Source organism: Miniopterus schreibersii (genome assembly GCF_964146895.1).
Source record: "Miniopterus schreibersii genome assembly, chromosome: 4".
NCBI classification, from domain to species: domain Eukaryota; kingdom Metazoa; phylum Chordata; class Mammalia; order Chiroptera; family Miniopteridae; genus Miniopterus; species Miniopterus schreibersii.
In genome coordinates, this window is record NC_138105.1 from 60,320,390 (window position 1) to 60,346,072 (window position 25,683).

The 25,683-nt window shown below is 37.5% G+C and overlaps 1 protein-coding gene across 3 annotated transcripts in view; it reads left to right on the top strand.

Annotated features, from left to right (window-relative positions):
- The window catches only part of LOC308556571 (XK-related protein 6-like), a 55,935-nt gene extending 33,300 nt beyond the window's left edge, over positions 1-22,635 (top strand). Inside the window, exons 2-3 of one of the 3 annotated variants that reach the window (XM_081135925.1) lie at positions 14,122-14,233; positions 16,287-22,635. In XM_081135925.1, coding sequence (XP_080992051.1) covers positions 14,122-14,140 — 19 coding nt within the window. In that variant the 3' untranslated portion in view covers positions 14,141-14,233; positions 16,287-22,635. The remainder of the gene's footprint in view (positions 1-14,121; positions 14,234-16,286) is intronic. The other 2 variants (XM_081135926.1, XM_081135927.1) reach the window with 2 other exon arrangements.
- Positions 22,636-25,683: the final 3,048 nt, after the last annotated feature.

A 25,683-nucleotide genomic window follows, 5' to 3' on the forward strand; every position in this document is an offset into this window, starting at 1 on the left:
TAGAAACATCAATGATGAGAGAGTCATTGATCGAGCCCGCAACCCGGGCATGTGCCCTGACCGGGAATCAAACCCCGATCGCCTGGATCCTAGGTCGACACTCAACCGCTGAGCCACGCCCAGCCGGGCTAAAGTTCAGTACTTTTTAAAAGAATATTTCTGGTGTTGGTTATTTGGGATTGATAGTCTCAGATACATGGTATGTTCTTTCAATATGTAAAATATGCTTTACATAATTTTTTATTCAGGAAAATATTTTCAGTATTTGTTTTGTTCCACTGTTGTGTTGTTTTGGTCAGATCTTCCTTGTCCGTCTTTAATATTTGTTTTCTCTTGCATCCTTCTTCTTTATCTCTTCATTGTCTTTTATTTATTTGTTAGTCTTAAAGCATATCATGTTTATTTATTCTTCTAAAATAATGTCCATTTCTAAAATGATATTATATTTGTTATTCCTTGATTTTTATCACCTTTTTTTTTTAATTAAAAAAATATTCTGGCCCTAGCCAGTTTTGCTCAGTGGTTAGAGAGTCAGTTCATGGATTGAAGGGTCCTGAGTTCCATTCAGGCCAAGGGCACCTACCTCGGTTGCAAGCTCAATCCCCTGCCCTGGTTAGAGTACAAGCTGGAGGCAACCAATTGATATGTCTCTCTCACATTGATGTTCTCCCCCCCCCCCATTCTTTCTGAAAAAGCAATGGAAAAAATATCCTCAGGTGAAGATAAGAAAAAATATATATATTCTGACTTAACATTTTTCATGCCTTGTATCATTTTAATATCCTTTAGCTGGCTTTGTTTTTATTTTTTTGGTGTGGAATATTGCTGTTTAATCTCTTCCTTAGTAACTTTGTATGGGATCTGACTTCAGTACTTTCTTTTACTCATTTTTGTGTGAAGTTAATTTTCTCCAACTCTTAGGGGGTTTTAGTTTAGATTGCCCCCCCCCAATGCCTTTTCTTTTGTGGTTTTTGCACAGACAGCTTGCTTTCTGAGATTTCCTAGTTCTCCTCTCCCAGTTTTATCTAGACTTGTTCTATTTTCCTCTTTGTTATTCCTGTCTTGTTAAATGTTGATTCCACTATCAGCATTTTCTCCCTCCTGTGGGTCCTTGTCCTGGAAGGAGGGTCCTGGAGGGCCAGTTTCCAGAGTCCATGGAGGCTAGACTGCTCAGATCCCTTCAGCCTATACTCACCTGCTATTGGAGTGGGCAGAACCCTTCCTGCTTTCAGCTACTAATTTGAAATTGGTCTATTGTGTTTTCCAGTGAGTATCAGAGGGCTGTTGGTTTTCTCCTGTTCTAGGAACCAGTAGACATTCCATTGATTTCTGTGCTTTCTTTGACACAGTCACTAATAACATGGTCTTATGGCTGCTGGTGATTTGTCCCTGTCTGCTTATACTTTGGCGTTCATGAAGATTCTTGTTGTCTAGTTGTGTCATAAATGTTGTCTGTTAGTTGGGGTTTTGTTACCTAAACTGTTTATATAGTCCCCCCCCCCCAAATATTTCAATTAGAGGAAAATTTAATTTTCTGTACAGAAAGTAAAGAATTTTATTTATTTTTACAGAGAAAAGAATGTTTAATATTAAAGGTTAATATTGTAAAATTATAGAGTGGGTTAGAGGGTTAGAGAACTAATTGGTTTTATTAATCACCAGCAAGTAACTAAAAATGATCCAGAATGTGGCACCTAGGTGACTGTATGTTAATGTTACTGAAAATTTCATCTTGAGGTCAATTTTTTATTATCAGCTAATGAAGTGGTACAGGTACTTCAGTGTAAATCAAAAGCTTTTGACTGGGACATAAGTTATTTCTTTTATGTAATTTTGCCTATTTTGAAAATATAGGCACTTCAAATAAGATTAGTCATTTTATGAAAATTCAGAGAACTGTAAATTTATCCATTTGTCCTTCCTGCTAGATCAATCCTAATTTTTCTGTTTTCATCAACTTGAAGACCTCCCTTGGTTATAAGAGTGTTTTTATTTTTATTTTTATTTTTTTATGGCTTTTTCCTTTTGTTTCATAGAGCTGGGGAAGGCCCAAAATAGAAAACTAAAATTAAATGAGATAATTTTGCTTCTTAACACCTTCTCAGCTTAATTATTTCAGTAAGAATCTGAAATCAAATACAGAATGAAAACTGAATAGAGGCAAACCATATGAGAGCCAGTGGTATAGTTTACACATCAAATCAGCATTTATTCAGTAGCAGTTTGTGTATCTATGATATACTGTGTGGAATGATAACTGTTAACAAGATACTTGCTTGAAAAATGTAGTTTTCTTATATTAGATGCTTATCCAGTGTTCTGTTCCTCAAATAAAATGGTTCTGATTCTAACTCTTGGTTATTTGTATTAATGGGAGAAGATGGTGGGAAAGCGTTATCTGCCAACATTTCTGTAGGAGACTTAACAGAGATGTGTCCTAAGTATTCATTATGATTCATTATGGGAAATACCCACAGGATCTCCTTTTCATCCTTGCATTTATAAAATTTTTCTGGAATGGATATTAAGGGCAAGGTTTTATTTAGCAGGTGTTTCCATATAGTCAGTTTCTAAGGTAGAGGCAGACATTCACCTTAAGAATGTTGTTTACATTGAATACAGGGACAGGAAGACCTCACCTTGCTCTTCCATCTTCCTAGCCTCTTCTCTAACTGCCCTACCTGAAGCAGGCAGCAACCCGCTTCCATCTTTGAAGATGGAAGAGTGGCATGATTCTACAATAGGAGGTGACATCTGATTAGGTCTATGATGTAAAGGAAGGTATAGAGTTAATTATGTTTTGGGTGTGGAATGTTTGTGAGACCTGACATTTCCTTGGGAAATAACATTCCTTGGTCTTAAAAGGCATCAAATTAAATAGGGGACAGAGAGGGTTTTGGGCAAAAGTTGTTTCGGCTTCTTTCCTATTTATAAAGGAGGGAGGGCCGTTGGCCCTGCCAGTGAGACTTTTCCCAGTAAAAGTTGGTGTTCTTATGCACATATTTCTTCCAGGATTCGGGCTTTTGCTGAATCTTAGCCTATAATGTTGTTAGCATTTGTTTCTTTTCAAATCTCCCTGGAGACTTCTGAGGGAAGCTCCATTCCCTCGAGCTCAGAGTCTGCTCTGCCTTACCTTTTTCACAAGATAAAGTTGGGATCCTTAGTTTTTATCCCCTCTCCATGAGGAGAGTCTTAAGGATATTGTTCATATATGGCCCAAGGATCTGAGTTACGTCTAGCGTTCAGAGTAATGATTTGTTGTTCCAGTCTACCTCCAGCTTGCCTCTCACAAAGAGGTGCTTTGTATGAAGCTGGCACCATATTTTTATATGTCTGTCAAAATGTGATTCTAAATGGTTACAGACATAACAATGACAACATTTTAGTTCTGATGCTGAAAAGCAATAAAACTTTTAATAAATGTGCATTTAAACTCCATTGCTGGTACCCATTTGCACCCTCCCTTGTGTGCTTGTATTTAAATCTGATTATTTTCATCTGTTTGCATTATAGCCTTCAGTTTAGTATTTCCCTTCACTGTAGCATTAGATGTCAAATGAATTCCTTTTCCTCATTTTCCTTACAGAGGTTGTTTTCTTTTGTTTTTTAATATATCTTTATTGATTTCAGAGAGAGGAAGGGAGAGGAGGAGAGAGAGATTGACACACCAATGATGAGAGTCATTGATCGGCTGCCTCCTGCATGCCCCCCCCCCCCCCCCCCCGGGATCAGGCCCGAAACCCCGGGCATGTGCCCTGGCCAGAATCGTACCACGATCACCTGGATCATAGGTCGATGCTCAACTGCTGAGCCATGCCCGGCCAGGCTCCTTACAGAGGTTTTTGATCTCAAAAATGTGTAAATTTACTTCTGGCCCTTCCTTTTAACTTGAATCTTTTTAGTCTGACTGAAGCAGACTTTTGTCCTTGGGGTATTTATTTTTGGCTTTTCCAATGGAAAGAATTGTTTTCTTTGCATTATTACTTTACAGGTGGATAACGTGTAAGTGGCAAAAACTAATAAGTCTACCAAGAATATATATAGGAAGGGAAAAAAACAATGAAGAAAGCAAAGTTAAAGATTAGGCCATTAAAAGTGTGACAGAGGTTTGGATAAGGAATTAGTACAAATTATAATACAGTTGCTTATACAGTCACTCTGGAACCACCATGTAGCGCTACTATACATAGACTGGCTTTCACTTTGAAGATTAGTAGATTACTTTATTGTATTAGATCAGTGCTTTTCAGAGTGTGGTCCTGGCACAATATCATTCTGTCACTTGGGTGCTTGTTAGAAATGCAAATTCTTGTGCCCCACCCCAGACCTACTGAACCAGAATTTCTAGTGGTGGGGCCCACCAATGATGAAGTTTAAGATCTGCTGTATTAGAGCTTAAAATATGGAGAAAACATGGCTCTTTGGGTCAGCAGTGCTAGGGAATAACAACTTCTTTTTTGTTATAATCCATGTTCTTAGCTATAATTCCAATGGAAAAAAAATTCCAAAACTTGACGTTGTATTGAATTGAGCATTTATGTGTTCTGGTTCCACTCAGTGAGCATCTTGTGTTTTCTATAGCTTTATAAACCTCAGCCTTTCTCTGTATTTGTTACACAGACAGTACAACTATACTGTTCCTTACAGGTTCTTAATCCGGATTATGCCTTTTTAGATTTCGGTGTGGAAATGTGTGTGTGGATTTAGGAATTGAAATTTACTTGAAAGATGTTAGATACAAGGAAGAGAGTGGCAATTAAAATAAAAGGCATGATGGAAAAACATGGACTTTTTATTTTCAGTTTATGCCATGGAAAGGAAAAATTCTTAGAAACATTATTAAATCTCATGATCTCAGTAAAGCTAATATTTAAAAATTATTTTTGAATCTTTAGTAGTATAAAATTGAAAAGGTAAACGGGTATATAGTGAAAGTCTCTTTCCTCCTTGTCCTCTAGCCACTGGTTCTCTTCCTCTCAAGTGGCCAGTGTTGTTTGCCTGTCCTATTATATATATGTATACACACACACACTATTTGTATATATATTACTATATATATATTTACTTTTTGCCATAAATAGTAGCATACTGTACCTTTTATGATGGACAGATACATTTTTTGAAATCTTTTGCTGTCACTGCTTTAATATTGTAAGTGTATATGTATACCACACCCGCACACACCTATACACACACATCTAATCTTCACATATGTGTTAGTATATTTGTAGAATGAATTTCTAGAGGTTTACTGGTTGTGTCAAAGAGAGTATGCATGTGTAATTTTGATAGACATTGTCAAATTGCTTTTCATAATGGTGTACTAATTTGAACTCCCAACAGCAATGTAACAAGGTGCTTATTTCTCCACAGCTTCACCAACAAAATGATTTGAATTTTTGCCAATCTGGTTGGTGAAAAATAATTTCTCGTTGTTTTAAATATTATAACATTGACCATCTTTTTATTTGTATTTCTTTCCTGTGGATTGCTGACAGCTTTTGAATGTACCTCTCTAACTTTTTGTTTACTCAACAAATATTCTTTGAAGAACTTCTGTCTGGAACTTTATACGCTTGGGAGACACCAAAATGAAAAATTCACTGTGGGGTTAGTTTTGTTTTTAAGATGGAGAACACTTTGAAATGAAACAGACTGAAGAAGACAAGCCAGGAGAGAGGGTGTGCTTAAAGATACATGAAACTGTCCTGGCCAGTTTTGCTCAATGGTTAGAGCATCAGGCCCATGGACTGAAGGGTCCTGGGTTCAACTCCGCCAAGGGCACATACCTCAGTTGCAGGCTCAGTCCCTGGCCCTGGTCGGGGCTTGTGTGGGAGTCAACCAATTGATGTGTCTCTCTCACATCGGTGTTTCTCTCTCTCTCTCTCTTCCACTCTCTCTGAAAAGCAATGGAAAAAAGATCCTCCTTGGGATAGGATTTAAAAACAAACAAAAAAACATGAAACAAAGTGACTGGTTGATAGAAGGTTAAGGGAACCTAGAAATACCTAGTTAGTCAGAGAGATACTTACATTGTGTGTGATGTCATGACATTTCCTGGTCTTCTCAGAGTTCAGGTAGTTTGACTATAGAATCTATTATTTGGAAACACGTATGTTTTCCTGCAAGATTAGTGTTAACATCGCTGCAGTCAAGTGGAATATAAAAATGACTGAGGTTGTCACGTTATGGTGATTCTGGTAGATACGTACATACGTGGATCCAACGTTCTTTATAAAGGCCCCTCTAACTTTACTTCTCACCTCCATGTGACTTTTGTGCTACTTCTCACTTTGTCTTCATTTCCCATCGCTCGTGACAGAAGGTCCACAATGTGTACTTTAGTCTGAAGGAGATATATGTAGTGTTTCATATAAGGTTCTTAATGACCAACCTGTAGGTAGAGTGCATCAAGGAGAGTTAGGTCAGAGTAGATCCCAAGTGGGTGGGAATAATGAGTTGCAGAGTAGCCAGTGATTTTTTTCTTTTAAGGCCAAATATTAGCCATAGTGGGGAACCCCTAGCCCCTTATCCTAAAGAAGTCCAGAGAGACCACACCATTTGGGTTCAAACTTTGAATGAATCCTTCCATTCTATTTCAGTACCCTTGGCACTGTCTCTATGTAACATACAGGTCCTTCTTGTCCCAGATCCCGATGAATCTAAGGAAGGAAGGAAGGTGGATAGGTTGCTGGGAAGAGAGAAGAGAGGAACCTGAATTTCCCTTTAAAGACCTATCATACTACTTCATTGCCGTATGTAAATACCATTGTAAAACACTTCTTTGGGAAACTTAAAAACTTCAAACTGAGGTCTTGACTGGAAAGTGAAGAGGAACTGAATTTAACTATTTGTTGAAAAATATATCATTTTGGAAGCACCCCCAATAAATAAATGAAACCGGCCACTAAGTAGTTTTACTTTATCTTAAATGCTAGATGCTAGTCTAGTTTTAGAATGGAAAAGGACTTACTTATCTTTCTAGAAGTATATGTTTTGAATATGTAATGAGGTTGTTTTTCTGTGGCTTTTAATAATTAATTTTACTTTATTGTCAGACCTTTTTTGTAAGAAATGCGGTCAGGGACTTCCCATGCAATCTGGAACTAAGAATTTAGATTTGACACTGAGCTTTGTATCTTGAATGTTCCTTTTCCTTATCTCCTGTTATATATCAAGTAGATGATGTTTTTAACAGTGGAGATTGTAGGCACTGGGGGAGTGGCACAGTTGGTTAGAGCATCTTCCCGATACTCTAAGGTTGTGGGTTTGATCTTCAGTCAGGGCACAGACAAGAAGCAAAAATAAAATAAAAGTGAAGATTGAATTGTTTTCTCACATTTATTGTGAATAGGCAGAAAAGTGAAAAGGATCATTCTTTAAGACAGTTGACTTGGTTGGATAGAAAACAATCCTTTTTGTCTTGTTTCCCTGTCCTCCTTTTCACCTTTCTTTTAAAAATTAGACAAATGCAAAATCCAAAAATAATAGATTTAGGATGAATTAAAATTCAGGTAGAATTAAGGAACTATAACTAACATACATTTGACACTAAAGGTATGTAATCTGTAAAAAGTTTTTTTTAATTGATTTTAGAGAGTGGGGAGAGAACATCTATTTGTTCCATTTATTTATACATTCATTGGTTGATTTTTTTATTATTATTATTGTTGAAAGTATTACAGATGTCCCCCTCTTTTTCCCCCCATTGATCCCCCCCACCACAAGGCCTGGGTTGATTCTTGTATATGCCTGACCAGGGATCAAACCCGCATCCTTATTATATCAGGATGGCACTCTAATCAACTGAGCTTCCTGGCTAGAGCCAATGTATGTAATCTTTTGAAAATGGTATTTTATAGTTGTCCATGCCCCATGTATATTCTCATTCAATTTTAGAGTCAGTTATTAACTCTTTTAAATGAGATGGTTTGAGCATCTAGTGGTCTACCTGTGGAAATGGAAAGCAGATCTATACCTTTGATAACATTTAAAGCCAAGGGTGAACCACTCAAGAAATATTTGATGACAAGATTTTTTTGAAAGTTCCATCAGTGGATCAGTGAAAAAATTACTTAAATATCTGATTTTACAAACATGACTGCTGTCATAAACTTCAGCTTTTAATACCAGGAGTATTTTCCACAGAAAAAAGAAGAGAGTCCCTCCTCCCCTGATAATGTGTCTTACTAAACTGAGAAATCACTTGGCAAATGAAAAGGAAGTATTCTTTGAAGGCAGCAATTTATCTTATTCTCAATTTTGAATTGTGGTATCTGTTTTAAAGTACATGGTACAATAGGAAATATTCAATATTCAATATATTCAATGAATATACAATATTTATTAGGGTGATTGTCTTTAAGAAAAGGTTAGTGTAGCCCTAGCTGGTTTAGCTCAGTGGTTGGAGCATCAGCCCATGGATTGAAGGGTCCCAGGTTCATTTCCGATGAGGGCACGTACCTTGGTTGCAGGCTTGAGCCCGGGCCGGGAACCCTGGCCCCAGTCGGGGTGCGTGCAGGAGGCAAACCAATTGATGTGTGTCTCTCTCATCAATGTTCCCCCACCTCTTCCACTCTCTGAAAAGCAATGGAAAAAATATCCTCGGGTGTGGATTTAAAAAAAAAAAGGTTTATGTGTAGTGTTCTCTGTTGTGGAACAGTGAAATGGTGCACTACAGAAAAGCTTGCTTTCAAAATCCGTTAACATGAAGTTTCTGCACATAGAATGATTTAATTCTTGAAGTTAGAAGAACCCTCAGTGCTAATCTAATTTAGCCCATCCTCCTAATTTTATAGCCACAGAAACTGAGACTTGGAACATTTAAATAGCTGACGTAGGACTCACAGCTAGTCAGTGTGACAAAGTTGGCACTGGAGCCGGAGCTGCTCATTTGTGGTTATCCTCACTGTACAGTGCTTGCTGGGTAAGATGAAGTCCCTTGAAAAATTTACCTATTGTGCATTTCACCGATAGCTGCATGACTACCTCATAAATCAAAGCAGTGCTGGAAAGACTAGAAATTTTAGGTGATAGCCATATTTTTTAATCGCTTGAGGTGATCGCTGTAGATTGAACTCCTAAAAGATACCTGCATTGTGGCTTTGACTCCATTCCACGGTATACTCGGTTTGTAGTCATCTTTGCACTGTTCATTTCTAATTAGTTAAAAATACTCATTTTTATATTCTTTTGAATTCAAAAAGGGTGTTTCGCATTTCCAAGTACATAGCTGTCTGTGACTAGCCTTTTGTTGTTAATTTTCAATTGTTGATTTTTAGTTCCCTTTCGGTTTGGCTAGCTGATTTGGCTTGTGTTGGTTTTTCTTTTGGAATATGTTGAGATTTTCTTCATTGCCTAATACATAGTCAGTGTGAATATGCAAATGTATATGTGGAAAGAATGTATATTCGCATTAGGAACAAACATACATAATGTAGCTTATTAATGGGTCTTTTAAATCCTTTATATCTTTGCTTATTTTTTGCATGCTTGATATATTGATTTCTGAGAAAGGTTTTGCTATGGTCTGAATATGCCCCCCCTCCCCAAATTCATATGTTGAAACCTAATCCCCAAGGTGATAGTATTAGGAGGTCATGTCTTTGAGGGATGACTAGGGGTCAGATCAGGGAGCTCTACTGTCATGAGGGCATTAGTGCCTTTATAAAAGATGCCTGAGAAAGCTTCCTCGCCCCACTTCTATAATGTGAGGGTACAGTGAGAAGCTTGCCCCCAGGAAGAGGGCCGTCACCCAAACATGATGTCACCCTGATCTTAGACTTCCAGCTTCCAAAACTGTAGGAAATAAATTTCTGTTGGCTACCCAGTCTGTGGTATTCTGTTACAGCAGCTTTAACAGACTAACATTTGTTAAAGCCTTCATCAGTGAATATTAATTTGTCAAATTTTCTGATATTTTTGCCAGAGCTGTGTTGGTGGATATATACAACTCATGATTTTTATATTCTTAGCCGGTTATTCCATTTATTACTATGAAATACTCCTTTTTGTTTTGTTTATTGGTTTCTTTACCTTAACTTCTATTCTGAGACTAATACTGATATGCCTGTTTCTTTAGTATTTTCTTTTGGTATATCTTCCTTATCAGTTCTTTCTGCTCAGATGAACCCTCCTTAGAGAGACCTGCCTGACAACCTTAAAGCAACCCTCTGTCTATCACTTTAGTCCACTGGCTTCTCATCCCGCATTGCTTCTTAACTTTACATGACTCAAGTGTTTCCTTTTTTTTTAAATGTTTCCTTCCAGTTTCCAGAGTTAACATATTATAACAGTATTCCTTTTGTCTAGTTTTTTTAAAATTTATCTTTATTGTTGAAGGTATTACAAATGTCCCCCTTTTTCCCCCCATTGATCCTTTCCACCTGGCATCCATCCCCGCCCCCCACCCCAGGCCTTCTCCACACTACTGTCTGTATCCATAGATCATGCACTTAAGTTCTTTGATTCATCTCCCCCCTCCCCACTTCTCACCCCTGCCTTCCCTCTAAAATTTTTCCGACTGCTCTATGGTTCTGTATCTCATCTGCTTTTGGCCTCCCACTTGACTGTGTTAGCTTAGAGAGAGCAGAGGCAATACCCAGTCCTCCCCTTTGCCCTGACCACACTCCCATCTCTTTGTCTTAGACATCTTGAAGAGTCCTGATATCTATTAGGCACTTTATGAATATTGAGTGAGTGAATCTTAAAATTCCTCTCCAAGTTAAATATTCTCTTTTCTGTCTACTGTTCTTAGATATATGACTTCATATCTTCGTTTTGCCATCTTGGTCACTCTTCAGTTTACCAGTGTCCCTCATAGAATGCTCAGGACCCTTTTAAGATGTTTACTACCAGTACAGTAAAACTCATTGTCTCCCGTGTTCTTAATACCACATTTCTATCAATACTTTCTAATATTATGTTGCTTATCTAGTACTGTCCTTCTCTTGACTTCCAGTAAACTTGTTGGAATCCAAATCTCTTTGTCTTCTATAACTTATACTTGAGTGTTTTTAAAAAATGATACACTAGAAAACTCTACATTTAATTATGCAATATTTCACCTTAAGATTGAGGAGGGGAACACAATAGTTTTTCGCATATGCAGAATTTGTAGTGCATTTAAGGAACAGGGATTTCTCCAATTAGATCTAGAGATTAGAACTAGTATCAGTAGGTAGAAATTACTGCAAGATTTTGCGGTCATACATTCATAGCAAATGTTGGATCACCCTTACTCCCTGCCCTTTCCCCACCCTTCCTACTAAGGGTACCTTGATTTTGTTTAAGCAGTCTATCCCCTCTGCACAGCTTTGTTTTTAAGAGAGGAAGCCCCAGTCCCAGGGGAGCAAATATGATCAGTCTCAGCTAGGAGATAGGACATAATTGTGTTTTAGTTTAAAAGAGCTTTTCTGTTGTTTATATGCATTGATTTATGAAGAGAAGAAAGTGTCTTAGATGTCAGAAGTTTTGTTTTACTGTAGTCGTTTAAATACTTTTAATCTTTTTAGATTAGTTCTTTTCCTTTTAAAAAATGGACCAATTATTCCAGTCTTACACATAGAGGATATTGTAGGGACACAATGAAATGATAATACTTTGGAAAATAATTGTAGTGGTAGGCATTTATTAGAATTGTTTTGTGCTATTTGAGTTCATAAGTTGCAAGTACATTCTTTATTATATTGCGATCAAACTTAGTAGTTCATTATTAAATTACTGTCTCTCTACCCTTTGAATTTCAAGATGGTAGTGAGAAGCTAAGAAATTTAAAATACTAAATGAAATACAAATGAATCTTTTATTCATTGTGGATGTTCTCAGAAATATCAGATTCAGATCATTCTCATTGTTTTATTGAGTTATCTTATTTTATATTAGAAATAAAGGCAAAAAGTTTGAATTCAGGTTTCTTCCTAACATACCTTCTATACTAAAGGTGATATGGAAAGACAGGACTGTCCACATATTATTGTGAAGCTTCTTTTTGAACTTAGGTTTGTTTGTTTGTTTTCTCTCATAAAGTGTACTTGGCTTAAGCTACCAGTAAAATAAGTGCACAGTTAAAAATAAGTTAAAAATCATGAGTCTTCTATTCCACATTACCACAACATTTCAGAAGTTGTAAGATGAACTCAAAAGTAGACAAATCTGTCTTCTGGAGTAGTTTTGTGAGGTTCTTTTTTTCTTCTCATATTAGACTTCTGTTTTCTTTAACTCTCCCAAGACCCATTCTGGTATTAAAACTTTTTCCTGTCCAACCCCAGATTCCTCCATTTCCTTACAGGATTTTTTAAACCATGGCTAACCCTGAGCAATTAGACAATAGGTGAAAATTTGTCTTTGCCTTTTTCTATCCCTCTTTATATTACATATATCAGATATAATTTGTTGGATTCTTGCCTTTTTGCTTTCAGGCAACCATATTGATCTTTCTTGGGTAGTGACAGACTCCAGATCTTTTCATTATACTCCTTCACCAAAAAGTATCAATTCTATGTTTCCTACCCAGCAAGCTCCTGTCTGTTCTGTGGTGATTCGTATCATATTCAACCCTGGAATTGTGTTAATAGATATTTATGTGGCTCAGCAGTTGAGCATCAACCTATGATCCAGGAGATCAAGGTTCAATTCTGGGTCAGGGCACATGCCCAGGTTGTGGTCTCGACCCCCAGTAGGGGACGTGTAGGAGGCAGCCAATCAATGACTCTCTGATCATTGATGTTTCTCTCTCCCTCTCCCATCCTCTCTCTGAAATCGGTAAAGACATTTAAAAAACCTTAAAAGAAAAAACAAAACCAAAAAACAACACAAAACTTGAGAATGCCTGAGGACAGATTTCGGCTTTGCCATGCCCTCGTAATTGTACCATGGGTACCAGTGGCCTCTGTGAGTGCCTGCTGCATTTAGAGGCGGGGGCTTCACTTTTGCCTTTCCCCTGCTTTTGCTGCCTAGTGCTTGTCGTGCCTCTGGTCTTCAGCTCAGTATGCAGGGCCATCTTCATGGGAGGGAACCTGCGCAGTTGCACAGGTCCCCACATTTTGGTTTAATGTTTCCCCATTGCCATATTGATATTCTTAATTTTTTTTACAAGGGTCCTGAATTTTTGTTATGCACTAGGCCCTGGAAATTATGTAGCTGTCCTATTAATAAGCTTTATTCATTGCCTGCTTTCTCTCCTCCATTTGCTTCTAGCTTTCCCTAGGGGCTTTTTGTGCTGCCTTATAGCTCGCTATCTTCTGCTCACCCCACTTACTTTACCCACCCCACTACCCCCTCATACATGACTACCTCCTATCAGTGGAATCTAGAGAGAGAGTATGTACGTCTTCAAATATTCCTCAGGTGTGTCCATTCAGAGTTGTGGTCTCCACTGATTGGTCAGTGCTGTCGGGTCATTAGTTATCACAACTGGTCCTGGTGTCAGCCATGGCATCACTTGTCTGGTTTTGCTGCTTTTCTGGGCCTGGAGCTGAAACAACTGAGGCCTAGATGCTATCTCTAGGGGTTAATGCTTAAAGGAGTGATTGGGAGTCTAGTGAGGTCACTCTTTGGCCCCTTGTTCCTCCTCCAAGGGGTCCTACCGCATGATTAGCAACATGCCGGGGGAGGAAAGGTTACTCTTGGGGAGAGGTCCTTGTTTTCCCAGTTTTGTCTGTTGCTTGGCACCCAGGGCTTTCCGCCCTGGTCACTCTGTACCTGGCCCATCGTCCTTGCTCTGCTCATGTCTGTCTAGCTGCCTAGCACATTTTCTTTCTTGCCTTGTTTTATATGCATAAAGAAGAGCCAAGTTGCTGTCTAACGTCATTAGCTTCATTACTAATATTGTTATATTTAACTCTGTAAAAAAATGAACGTTTCATAGTCTCAGGAGATGAATAAAATACTACTCTAGCTTTGTAGAACCACCTTGGAATTAAATTGTTATTATACCCAGCAGCTGATGGGATGAGAAGAGCACCCTTCCTTTCTAAATAGGATTGTGCTGCTCTGGATAGAAATGTGTACATTTTCATCTTTCTGTGATAAAAATTAGCTCTTAATGTTTTATATTGTAGTATCATGTTAGAAATTTCATTCCATGATCATTCGTTCACTCACATGTATTTTTATTTTTAGCTCTAAGCGAAAGACATGAGGCCTAAGACTGACAATGAGGTTGTTTTGAGGCCGATTTCTGACTAGAAGGTGTGTGCGATCGCCTCGTCCTGAAACCACTTCAAACAGAATGGTAATGGCAAAACCTAAGAGCAAGAGAGGCCTTCATGTTTTTCCATGCCTGTTCTCCTACCCAATTCCTTCCTTTTAAAAAAAAAAAAATTGTTTTAAGTTGTGAACAAAAGGTATTAAACAACATGCTGCCATGTCCTAACTGAACTGGTTCAGATGTTTAACAAAAGGATTAATTGTATACATCTACATATTAGTTAAACCCTTTGGAGTTGTTAAAACACACTTTTTTAAAAGTGAGCTCTACTGAGCTGTTTAGCAACAAAATACTTATTACATAAAAACACCTGAGCCATAATAAATTTGCAGCTTGAAATCATTTTCCTGCTTTGAAAACCAGTAGGGTTTGCTCTTAAAAGGGACTCTTGATTTCATAAGTTTTTCAGACTGGAAAGTAAGGATACTTGCCACAACTTTCTCTTCTTGTCAAAGAAGTTTGATGTTTTATGTATGTGTGCATTTTTTTCCTTTTAAAATGTAAAGTGCCTATTAAGAATGTTAGTTGTATCAGTTAACTCTGCTTTAATTATTATATGTATTTTAATTAAAAATATATTTTGTAGCTGAAGGTAATAGCACTTTTTTTCATTATAGTAAAACTTTTTTTGGGGGGGGGACTTATCTTTATTAAGTTTATTCCAGTGGACCATGTCCCGTTAAATATGTTGATAAATCAGGGCTTACAAGGCAATTACTAGGCTTAGTCTTCTGGGAATAGCATTCTAATAGGTTCTTTGTCCAAGTTCAGATTTCATACTAACCCATTCTTTCAGAATAAATGGTTCTTTATGTTATTTCATTTCCTGTTCTACATGTAACAGTATTAATAGCAAAAATAGTACCACAAATTTACTTACATTTAACCTAAATTATACATTTGTTTAATTGACGAGATACAGAGAAAATGAAATTGTCATCTCATTCTAGAGGGTAATAATACAGAGGGCAAATTCTAAGGAACTGACAGCATTTCTATATATTTTTAAAGTCATGCTTATTTTCTTCTAGAGGCTCAGTTGTCACCTTAGTTCTGTACATGACCTCATTTCTCTACACACAGTATTTTCTCAGATGTTGAGTGATTTAAAATTTATATAATGTGTTTTATTTGTGTATGTGACTTTCTGTGATGATAGACTTATTCACATGTCATCTAAATCCAGGTACTGTTTCGTTTAACTGAGAACGAAATGATTTTATATGTGTGATTGAAATCACAATGTATACTTAAATAAGCCAGCCCAGCCTTGTTCTGAAGAATAACAATGTATAAAGGTTGTTTCTTTGTCTTACCTCATCGCTTGATCTGTTTTATTCTTCTGGAAATGTGAACTATGAATTCTTGATTTTCTATGGAAAAATTAGATAGGTTGGTTTAAATAGCATGGTTTTTAAGCCTATAGTAGAAGAATTCTTTGTATAGTACACTTTTGTATATTAATGTTTTAATGAGAAACAATTACTAATTGTATTTTTTTAGAAATTCTCATTACTTATTTTACCCAAACAAAATTTTTTTTTTGCTTTGTTTTGTTTTCAAATAATAATAGATTGACCCTTTTTGAAGTTAGAAGAACTTTGAGGATCATTTTTCTTATTTAATGTGCTAAAAGTTAATGTGATAGATGCACAAAATCTTTAACTACTATTAATTGGCTAAAATGGTGTTTTTAGAGATATGAGTTATACAAGAATGAAATCAGTAATTTTATTTATGTACCTGAATCTCTCTCTCACCATAATGGTAGTTTTAAAAAGAAGATAAAGGTAGAACTAATGCCACTTTAATTTAAAGCCTGAAGTTGTAAGTGTAAAGATATTTTGACCCAGTAAATGTTAAATAGGTGATGTATATGAGAGTATAGCTTAATATTTATTTTCTTATAAGTAAACTGCCTTGTTGTTTAAGCAGAACTTTAATATTTTAACTGTAAGATGAGAAAAAACAAACTTTAAAATGTCATTTTGAAAATTATAAAAGTAAATACTGACCTTTTCTAAGAAAGTCTCTTCCTTTTGACATTGTTTAATTTTTTTTCTTTTTTGTTTTTTAGGTTTGCAATTTTTTTTGGTGATGGCATGTTCAGAATCTTGGATCCCTAAGTTGAATATGTTGGAAATATTTTAGGAACCCTGGATATTGTTGTTTTTGTATATATAATGACTTAATAGGTGAATCAGTAGATTTAATAAAGAGTATATAAAAGAATAGGATTATATTCTGCATTTCTAAGTTGGCATGCATGTCTCAAATTCTCCGCTATCAGTATTAGTGTCATACTCCAGAGACAGTTATCTTTTAAAGATTGGGGTGGGGGAGCTATTTTCCCAAGCAGTTGATATAATCCTCCTATGCCAATTTGTTCAGTTTCTTTTTCTTTCTGTCTACTTTGCAGTATACCTTACTTAGATCAGAGGTAATCATTGATCAGGAAGAGAAAAAAAATCCTAAGTGTGGTAATTATAAAATTTTAACCTAGAAATGGTCTCAGAATGGTCTATGTTAGAATATGCAAATTCTGCCCAAGTTATATCCAAGTGTACTTGTGGCAAAATGCTGCCAATTTTTGAATTAGATGTTACATGTAGCACAGAAGTGCTAATTGGGAGGAAGAAAGAGCTGTTCATTTTCACCTCCCTTCTCTCTCCTTATTGTTTGGTGAATGAATTGGTGGAAAATAAAATGGCCAAAGGGTAGATACTGTGAATGAAAAGAATAGGAGCAACATTTTAATCTCCAAGGATTATTTCCCCTTAAAAAATTGAAAGTTGGCTGTATTTCGAACCCGAAACACTAATGTGAAAGAATATATGCACCCCTATGTTCATTGCGTCATTACTTACAATAGCCAAGATTTGGAAGCAGCCCAAGTGCCCATCAGTAGATGAGTGAATAAAAAAGCTGTGGTACATTTACACAGTGGAATACTACTTAGCTGTAAAAAAGTAGATCTTAGTTTTTATAACACCATGGATGGACCTGGAGAGTATTATGCTAAGTGAAATAAGTCACTCCGAAAAAGGCAAATATATGATTTCACTTATATGTGGAATCTAATGAACGAAATAAGCTAATAAACAAAATAGAAATAGACTCACAGATACACAGAACAGACTGACAGAAGGGAGGGAGCTTGGGGGGCGGGGTGAAAAAGGTGAAGGGATTAAGTAAAAAAAACAACTCTTAGACACAGACAGCAGTTTGGTGATTACCAAAGGGGGGCGGGGGAGGTAGAAGAGGGTAAAGGTGGGATAAAAGGTGATGGAAGGAGACTTGACTTTGGGTGATGAACACACAATATACAGATGATGTATTACAGAATTGCACACGTAAAACCTATGTAATTTTATTAACCATTGTCACCCCAGTATATTCAATAAAAATTTAAAAAATAAAGACTACAACATCGAAACCCTGCAGATGTCAGGCTCAATACTACAATGTCAACTCTTCCCTGAATTTCCACCCAGCCAACCTACTCTATGTTTCGGACTTGCCAGCTCCCACAATTGTATGGCATAAACCTGTTCCTTAAAGTCAATCTCTATGTATCTATCTCTGTATGTATATGCATCTTTATATATACATACATATATACTCACATGTACATTTATCTATATATATGTATATACACATGTCTGTCTATAGACTGAATATTTGTGTCCCTCCTCTCCCAAATATTCATAAATTGAAAACCTAATCCCAAATATGATGGTATTTGGAGGTAGTATCTTTGGAAGTTGATTAAGTTTTGAGAGTTGAACCCTCATGAATGGGATTAGTGCCCTTATAAAAGAGACCCCGGAAAGCTCTCTTGCCACCTCCTGCCATGTGAGATCACAGGGAGAAGACAGCTGTCTGTGCGGAAGTGGGTTCTCACCAGAAACCACATCTGCTAGTGCCTTGGTCTTGGACATCCTAGTCTCCAGAATTGTGAAAAACAAACGTTTGTTGTTCGTAAGCCAAAAAAAAGAAAAACCCAAAACCCCAAAGTTGTCTGTATTTCATACACCTCAACACACTGTCTTAAAACTGTAGGCTACTATCATGTAGACCCAGAATGTGAAAACTTGGTCATTCTTGACCATAGGAATGGATGGAGAGCTGACCTGATAGGGGAGTCAGACAGCCCTTGGGTGACCGGAGTACCATTATCTGTGGTTGTCTTTTTCTCTGACCTATTCCTGCCAGAATTAAGAGATCTGAGAAACATTTTGGGCAGCTGGTTATGTGGATGGTCAAATGTGACTGGACTGCCTCCTTACTCTTTTTTTTAAATTTAATTTTTTGATTACAGTTTGTGTTCCCTTTTTTTTATATTAGTTTCAGGTGTCCAGCACAGCAGATAGATATTCATGTAGGTCACAAAGTGTTCCCTCCAGTAGTTCAGGTGCCCACCTGGCAGCTGCCCCTCTATTCTTTTGATCAGAACTGGGGAAAGATTGATTTTTAAGACCATAATCAGAGCAAGTGAAAAAGGATCAGAGGGAAAGGATGAAAAGAATTCAAGGAACTGTCGAGACTGAGGGGTAAAATGGTAATGTATTCATTTATTGCAAGTTTTTTTATTGGTAGATTATCCAGTAATACAGAAATGGGTGTATAACACGTTTTTTACAACATTTCTAAGTAAGCTATGCCATAACTCCCCCACACCTCCTTTTGCTTTTTTGGTTTTAAGGAGAATTGGCTGATATTTAATAGATGGCACTATGAAAACATTAGATTTTTAAAAATCTAAATGTGTATTGCCTATTTAACTGCTTTCCCATTACAACTGGCTTTTAAAAAACTCTCCTATGATACTTTTATCAATAGAAGTGTTTCCTCTTAGCCAATTCTAGCCACAGTATTGACTGGGCCTCTGCATTTGATATGCCCAGAAGGAATTAGACAGGCAGGAAAAAACTTGGTCCCCACTGGAATGAATATTTTAAAGACCTTCTTAGATTCTGAACATTCAGTACAAATGAAATAGACCCAAGAGAGGGAAAAACTTAAGAGCCTAAGAATAAAAAATCATCGGGGGGTGGGGAACTCATACATAAGTAACCTAAGGGAAGGGAATAATTTCCTGGAATTACGAGGTAGTGCGTGGAATCCCTCGGACAGTAGGCACTGTGATCTCAATTTGGGTAGTTCACACCAGCACTGCAGTATTTTAGGGGTAGTGGCAGGTGATCTTGAGAAATAATAATGCGTTTCCTAACAATGAGTTTGATTTTTATTCTGGTATGTTTTAAATGGGTATATGGCTCAAAGATGAACTTAATTCAAAATAAATATCTTTTAGATATCAGAGAAAAATTATAGAAATGGGTCTTTTGTCCCTATCATATAACTTTAGAAAATAATGTAGAATGCTGAACATAGTGGAGAATTGATGACATGAATACAATCAATGTTTGATGGTTGCTTTCCATAAACTAATGAGTAAAACCTTAAATGTGTTTAATGTTGGCCTCAGTTGTACTATAACAACATTTTAGTGTGTGTCTCATAGGAAAATCTATACCTTCCTGGGTCACTGCATTTCTTAGTCTGGCTCTTCACTGTGAGAATTCAGAAATCTGATTGTCCAAGGATGAACGGATCTTTGTAAGTTTGGATACAATAAGTACATAGGAACACAGAAAAAGTGAGCCTAGGACAGTGGTTCTTTGTATTTTGGAAGTTTTAGACCCTCTTCTGAATATCCGAACAAAGCTATGGATCCTTTCTACAACAAAACTAATTTCTGAGGGTAGAGGGACAGCCCTTGGTTGTCAGGTTGTCATTTATATCAGGAGGCCCTGATCTGAAAGATCAGCTTCATTTTACTTCTCACCTTGCTCTGACTTAGTCACTCTTTAGTGCTTCTCTAAGGCCTTTGAATGGTCTCAAATCTTGAAGGTTACTTCCTGCCTTACACACTGAACCTAAGCCACAAGTTCAGAGCTTTGTAATGTTATGGAGCAGAAATTCTCTGCAAAGGGCTGTCCCAAAGTACCAGTGGTGAAAATAGAGCCCAAGACATAAAGGTGTGGCACAGCTCTCCTTGATAGAGGCTGCCTCCCGCTGGATTAGTTGAATATTAATGTTTTATTTTTATAAATGAACATCTTCTAAAATGCCTAATTATTATAAGGGTGTTTTTTTTAAATCTAAGTGTGACGTTCTCTTATGTCAGGGTATCAAATTCACGGTGTAAAATGTGTACTTCAGCATATGATTGGAAGTTTGTGATTCTGTTATTTTGTGACTGAAATTTGTAGCATGTTTTCAGGAAAATTGTTGAGATTCCCAGGTAATTCTTTATTCCTTTCAAGTTTCCAGAATGTATGATTACTTCTGAACTTTATTAGTTCATTTATAAGTTTAGAGAAAACTGTCTTTAGTTCATATTTGGACACCAAATGGATGCATTTGATTTATTTTATTAGAAATGTGTTTCAACAAAATAATTCCATAGGAGCGGCTCTCATCTCCAGTTTGGAATCTCAGCTCACCTCCTTGTTATGTCATTCATTCACTGGGATGTTTCTGCAAAACAGCTTCACTGAGAAGATCGTCCTTGAAAAATCAAGAAGTCTGGAGACGCATGAGGACTGATCAGAGAGATGGAAGAGCGTCATCGGATTGACAACACAGCACACTGTTTATACATCTGAGACCGCGTGGCTTCTGTATGTGACGTGTAATTTGACTGTCTTCTCTGAATTGGACCTGGAGACACACAAAATGATCTCATAAGTTGTATCTTTAACATAAGAAAAACACAACTCTGGCCTCTAAACCATTTCTGTCAGTACAGTGTACTGATTGCTGATGCTGGTGGAGCGGAGCCTGGTTCATTCATCTTGCCTGAAAGTTAGAATCGTGTATTCTGGATGTGAGGGTATTTTTGTATTTCCTTTTGAAATATAGTGTTTTGGGCTTTTACAACATGTGCCTCACAATTCCACGTCCCCTGGGAAAGGAGCCGAGCGTCCAGGCCCCGATGCTTGTTTTCTGTCCTTTTCTGTGCTGTCGACTTAAATGTGGGGAGACCATGGAGTGCACAGGATTCCCAACCTGGTCAGAATCCTGTTAGGTCTATCCTGTTTAGCCTCCCCGCATAATTTTTTAAAAAAATATTTTTTATTGATTTTTAGAGAGAGAGAGAGAAACATAGATGTGAGAGTGAAACACTGATCGGCTGCCTCCTGCAGGCTCCTACTGGGGATCAAGCCCACAACCTGGGCATGTGCCCTGACTGGGAATTGACCTGTGCACTGGGTGATGCCCATCCAACTGAGCCACACTGGCCAGGGCCTTCCTGCATAATTTTATTGCATTTCTTTTCAGCTCTTCTAAATGTTGCCTGATTTTTGTCCCTTTGTTAGGTCAAGATGGAATTATAACCACACTGTGCAAATTTCTTCCTCCCATTGTCATGTTTTGTTCTGCCTATGATGTGAGGTGTTCAATTGCCTTACGGTAAATAATCCACTTGTGTTCTTTCATTTCCATCTCTCTTCCTGCATGTTCTTGTGGGGAAATAAAATAGAACTTGACTTAGAGATCTTGGCTATCTAAGGTTTGCTTGTAAAAATTCATAGCATTGTATTTAAAATTTAGCCTTTTAACTGTGGTGTTGACAGTCTCCATTGGGCATACGCTCTGTGCTGGCACTCAGCTGGGTGCTGTCGTCCACTCCCCACTGCCCTGTTCTCCTGAGGTCCGAGATGGGCCTCCTCGTGCCTTAGGCATGGGAAGAGCCACGACTGACTTCTGTGTAAGCTTGCTACTTCCTGCAGTCAGGAGTTTGTGAGATCGTTGAGGACACTCATGTGTTCCCCTCTGGATGCTGGTAAAAACAGGTCATGTGTAGAGGACAGGATCATGTCAATAAGATTTGGAAAGCAAGATTCTTCAAAAACAAAACAAAACATCAGCTACTCAGGCGTGTCTTCTAAAAAAACAAACTTAAAAAACATTACCAAATTACCCTGACATATTTAACATGTGATGCTGCTCCAAGAATTTATTACATGTGGTTTTCAGAAACACGTGCAAATATGTTTTGTGTAAAAGCAGTATTTACTGTATATAATAATTGTCTGGCTCTTGCTCTAATAAATATTAAACTTAAGTGGTCTCATTATTTAAAACCTAATAGTTTGAAATTGTTCTTTGAGTAAAATTTTACAGTATATGATACTGACTTAACTTTTCATGTAATGTACAAATATTCTTGGAAGGTACTTGGCTGTGTTTGTTTTCCATATATAAAAATATTGTAAACAGGGCCATGTCTTCAGTTAGAGTTTCTGAGCCTTTGGCTGTAATTACTAAGTGCTTGGGAGTGGGCTGGCTGGAAGTGGCATTTTGAGCTTTTCTGTGTATGGCAAACTTTGTCCAAATAAAGTAGCTTTGTATTCTGAAGGAGATTTTAGTAATTAAATTTTTGTTCAATAAACTACGTGTGAAAGGAAAGGTAAATATGTGCTGCAAGTTAAGGAAATGAACAAAAATACCTGTAATGTGATTGTCTAAGTGGTTTGCACCCTTTTTCTATCCAAGTCAACAGTGGCAGAGAGTAAGAATGGAGTGGGGGTGGGATATGTAGTTTAAGGCAAAAGAAAGGCCCCCATCTGGGGTCAGCAGTGGTGTGGGTCAGCAGATGTAAACTGTGTCTGGGAGCCTGGGCCCAAGGTCAGGGTCGCTTGGTACTAGAAGTTTACCTCCACTGTTCCTGAATAACCAGCAGAGGGAGGGGTGGGTGTGGATTTGAGGCAAAATAGGAAAAAGACAGTGTAGGGGACTTCGGTTTTTTTCCAGTTTTAAGGTTGTTCTTTAAACTATGTCCTCTCTACTGTATGTCCTTATTTGGTAAGATAAAAGGCTTGTCATCCCACATTCTCTAAAGACATTAAAAAATTTTATTGGTCTGTGGCATCGAAAGGCCAGGAGCTACTGTTTCTTGGAGCCATGTAATTGCATATTGAGGTCCCAATTGTTTATCTCACAACCCATACTTCACAGGACACTGATTAGGGTGCCAGAGAACAGTTTGGGAAAGTTTAAGTAATTATCTTAAGCACTTCCGTATGGTGGGAGTCGTCCCATAAAACCTTATGGTAGCAGTTAAAAGGACAGCTGGTACTCCCCTGTTTCAACCAACAGTTGTCTGGAAATCTCAGAGAGTTCCAATAGTTTTGTGTGAAAATGAACTGTTTCAAAACCTCAGATAATGCGCAGATGCACTACAACACAGACTTTGAGGAAATCATTTAGACTACCTTGCAGGTAATTTTTCTACCCGCAAAATAGTTGCCAACCTACAAACACTTCTACACTAATAGATGACCAAAAGCAATGCAATGGTTATAACTGATTTTATTTTTATTTCTACTTATCTCTAATATCATAAAATGAATTTCATATGCCATGGTCTGGTGTGACTAGACTTTTTATTAATTAGCCTAAAGAACTGGACAGAGGGGTCCTGGAGAAGGAGAAACTAAGGATGAATCTATGATGTACTGGGTTTGGGGATCACCTTCATCTTCCCAGTGGAAGGGCATTTTTTTTTTCCCCCAGAAAAATGTAAGCTAAATAATACCAATTTTTATATCTTGTCCACTTATGTGCTAGCCATGCTGCTAAGTGATACAGAAAACGTGTCGAGGAGTGAACTTCCAGGGAAGCTACTGAGATTTCTTCCTTTGGCACCTTTAAGGTGAAGGTTCTTCCTTCTTAAATGGGTGCTTGGAGGCAAGTTCAGAGGAAGTCAGTGATCTCTAGTCATGGTTTACAATTCTCCAAAGTACCTCCATTTATCTCCGGGGATACTGCAGAATTCTTACTAAATTGCTCATTAGGGAAAGCTTGCCATATCCTACGTTAAGGGTTTTCCTTAGAGACTTTTTCTTTGTAAACCCAGGTTTGAATTATTAAACCCAGGGCTATGATTAGTGAGACAGACACTTACTTCCTATATTCACTGGGACTTGAAAGCAAGAAAAATTAATAAAATGAAATTGTTTGGAGGGACATTTTGGACTTCATTTGCTGTATGCTGCACATCCTTTCCCTTGAGTGGAAAACTAGAGGCAAGAGCTTTTAGATGTCTCAATATTAGAAGGGATTACTTTGCCATTAAATTTTTGGATGAAATATTTTGAACATTCTCAATTTTGTAGCAGAGAAAAGATGATAAATCAATATATATTGATTGAAATAATTTCTCCTAAAATGTTACCAAAAATTGTGGTAGATTTTGCAGTTTTTTGTTTTGAAAAGAAAGCACAAGTTACATACTGTGAGTCTTTGATGACACAGTTATAAACAGGGAACTTAGTTTTTCCCCCTCTCCCAATATCTCATCCTTGCGCCAAACCATTACATTTTTAGTTAAAGAGCACCTCCAAAGTTTTCCCTGGGTAATTAGGATTTTTTTCAGCTCTTCAGTGGCCTCTTCAGGCCCCATTTTGACCTTAGAAAATTGCATCCCAGAATGAGTTATGCAATTTTAAAAGCCCCGTTTGTGGAACCTTCCAGAAAATATTCACCTCATTGTAGGATAGTTTTCCCACTTTCAGAAACAAGGAATCCTTAAGTACTGGGCCTGATGAAGGCAGACGTGGTTCATGGACAGCTCAGTGGGCCTCCAGCAGTGCTTGGCCTGATGCAGCAGGACTCCCCTCAGGTATAGGGGCTGAGGGGCAGGACTGAGGATCTGAGCAGTCGAACTTCCTGATGGTTTTAGGAAGTCTAAGGCTGGTGTGGGAGCGTCGCTTTTCACTTGCCAGCATAAGCAACTCCTGTTCTTTTGTGTTTGTTTTTAATAACATCCTTCCAGAAAGTCATCGTAGCAAATTATAGTTCCTTCCCCATGGGTTTAATTTATTATTTTATCTGTTAAAATTGATAAGTAGGGTTAATTTCCTCTAAAAAATTGCCATCAGCAGCTGACTTAGAATTACATCTTATACCTCAGTATTATATACAGGGTGGGGCAAAGTAGGTTTACAGTTGTGAGTAAATTCTTATTTATTATTTATTGTATTTTCCATACAAAGAACTGTAAACCTACTTTTGCCCCACCCTGTATATTACGTAAGTCCTAAATTCTGACCAAACAAAAGGGTAGATTTGGTCTGAGTGGAGCAAAAGGTTCTGAAAGCCCTGGGTGTCCTGCCCTTCAGATCCTTCTGGCTCCCTTTGGTAGTGAATTTGATGATCACCTTAAAGGTTTAAAATTCAGAGCAGAATCAGAGGTGCTAGAAGGGAAGAGGCACAGGAGTGGGGTAAAAACCTTTAAAGTGCAACAAGTGCTGGATGAGGGTGAGGTATTGCTGACTTAGTCTATCATTGTAAATGAACTTGAACTCTTGCCAGTTCCAATTCTGTTTACGTCCTCGTGTTCCTCATGTTGGTGGGAACTTGAATTTGCAAGAATGAAATGTTGCCACATGGTTACACCA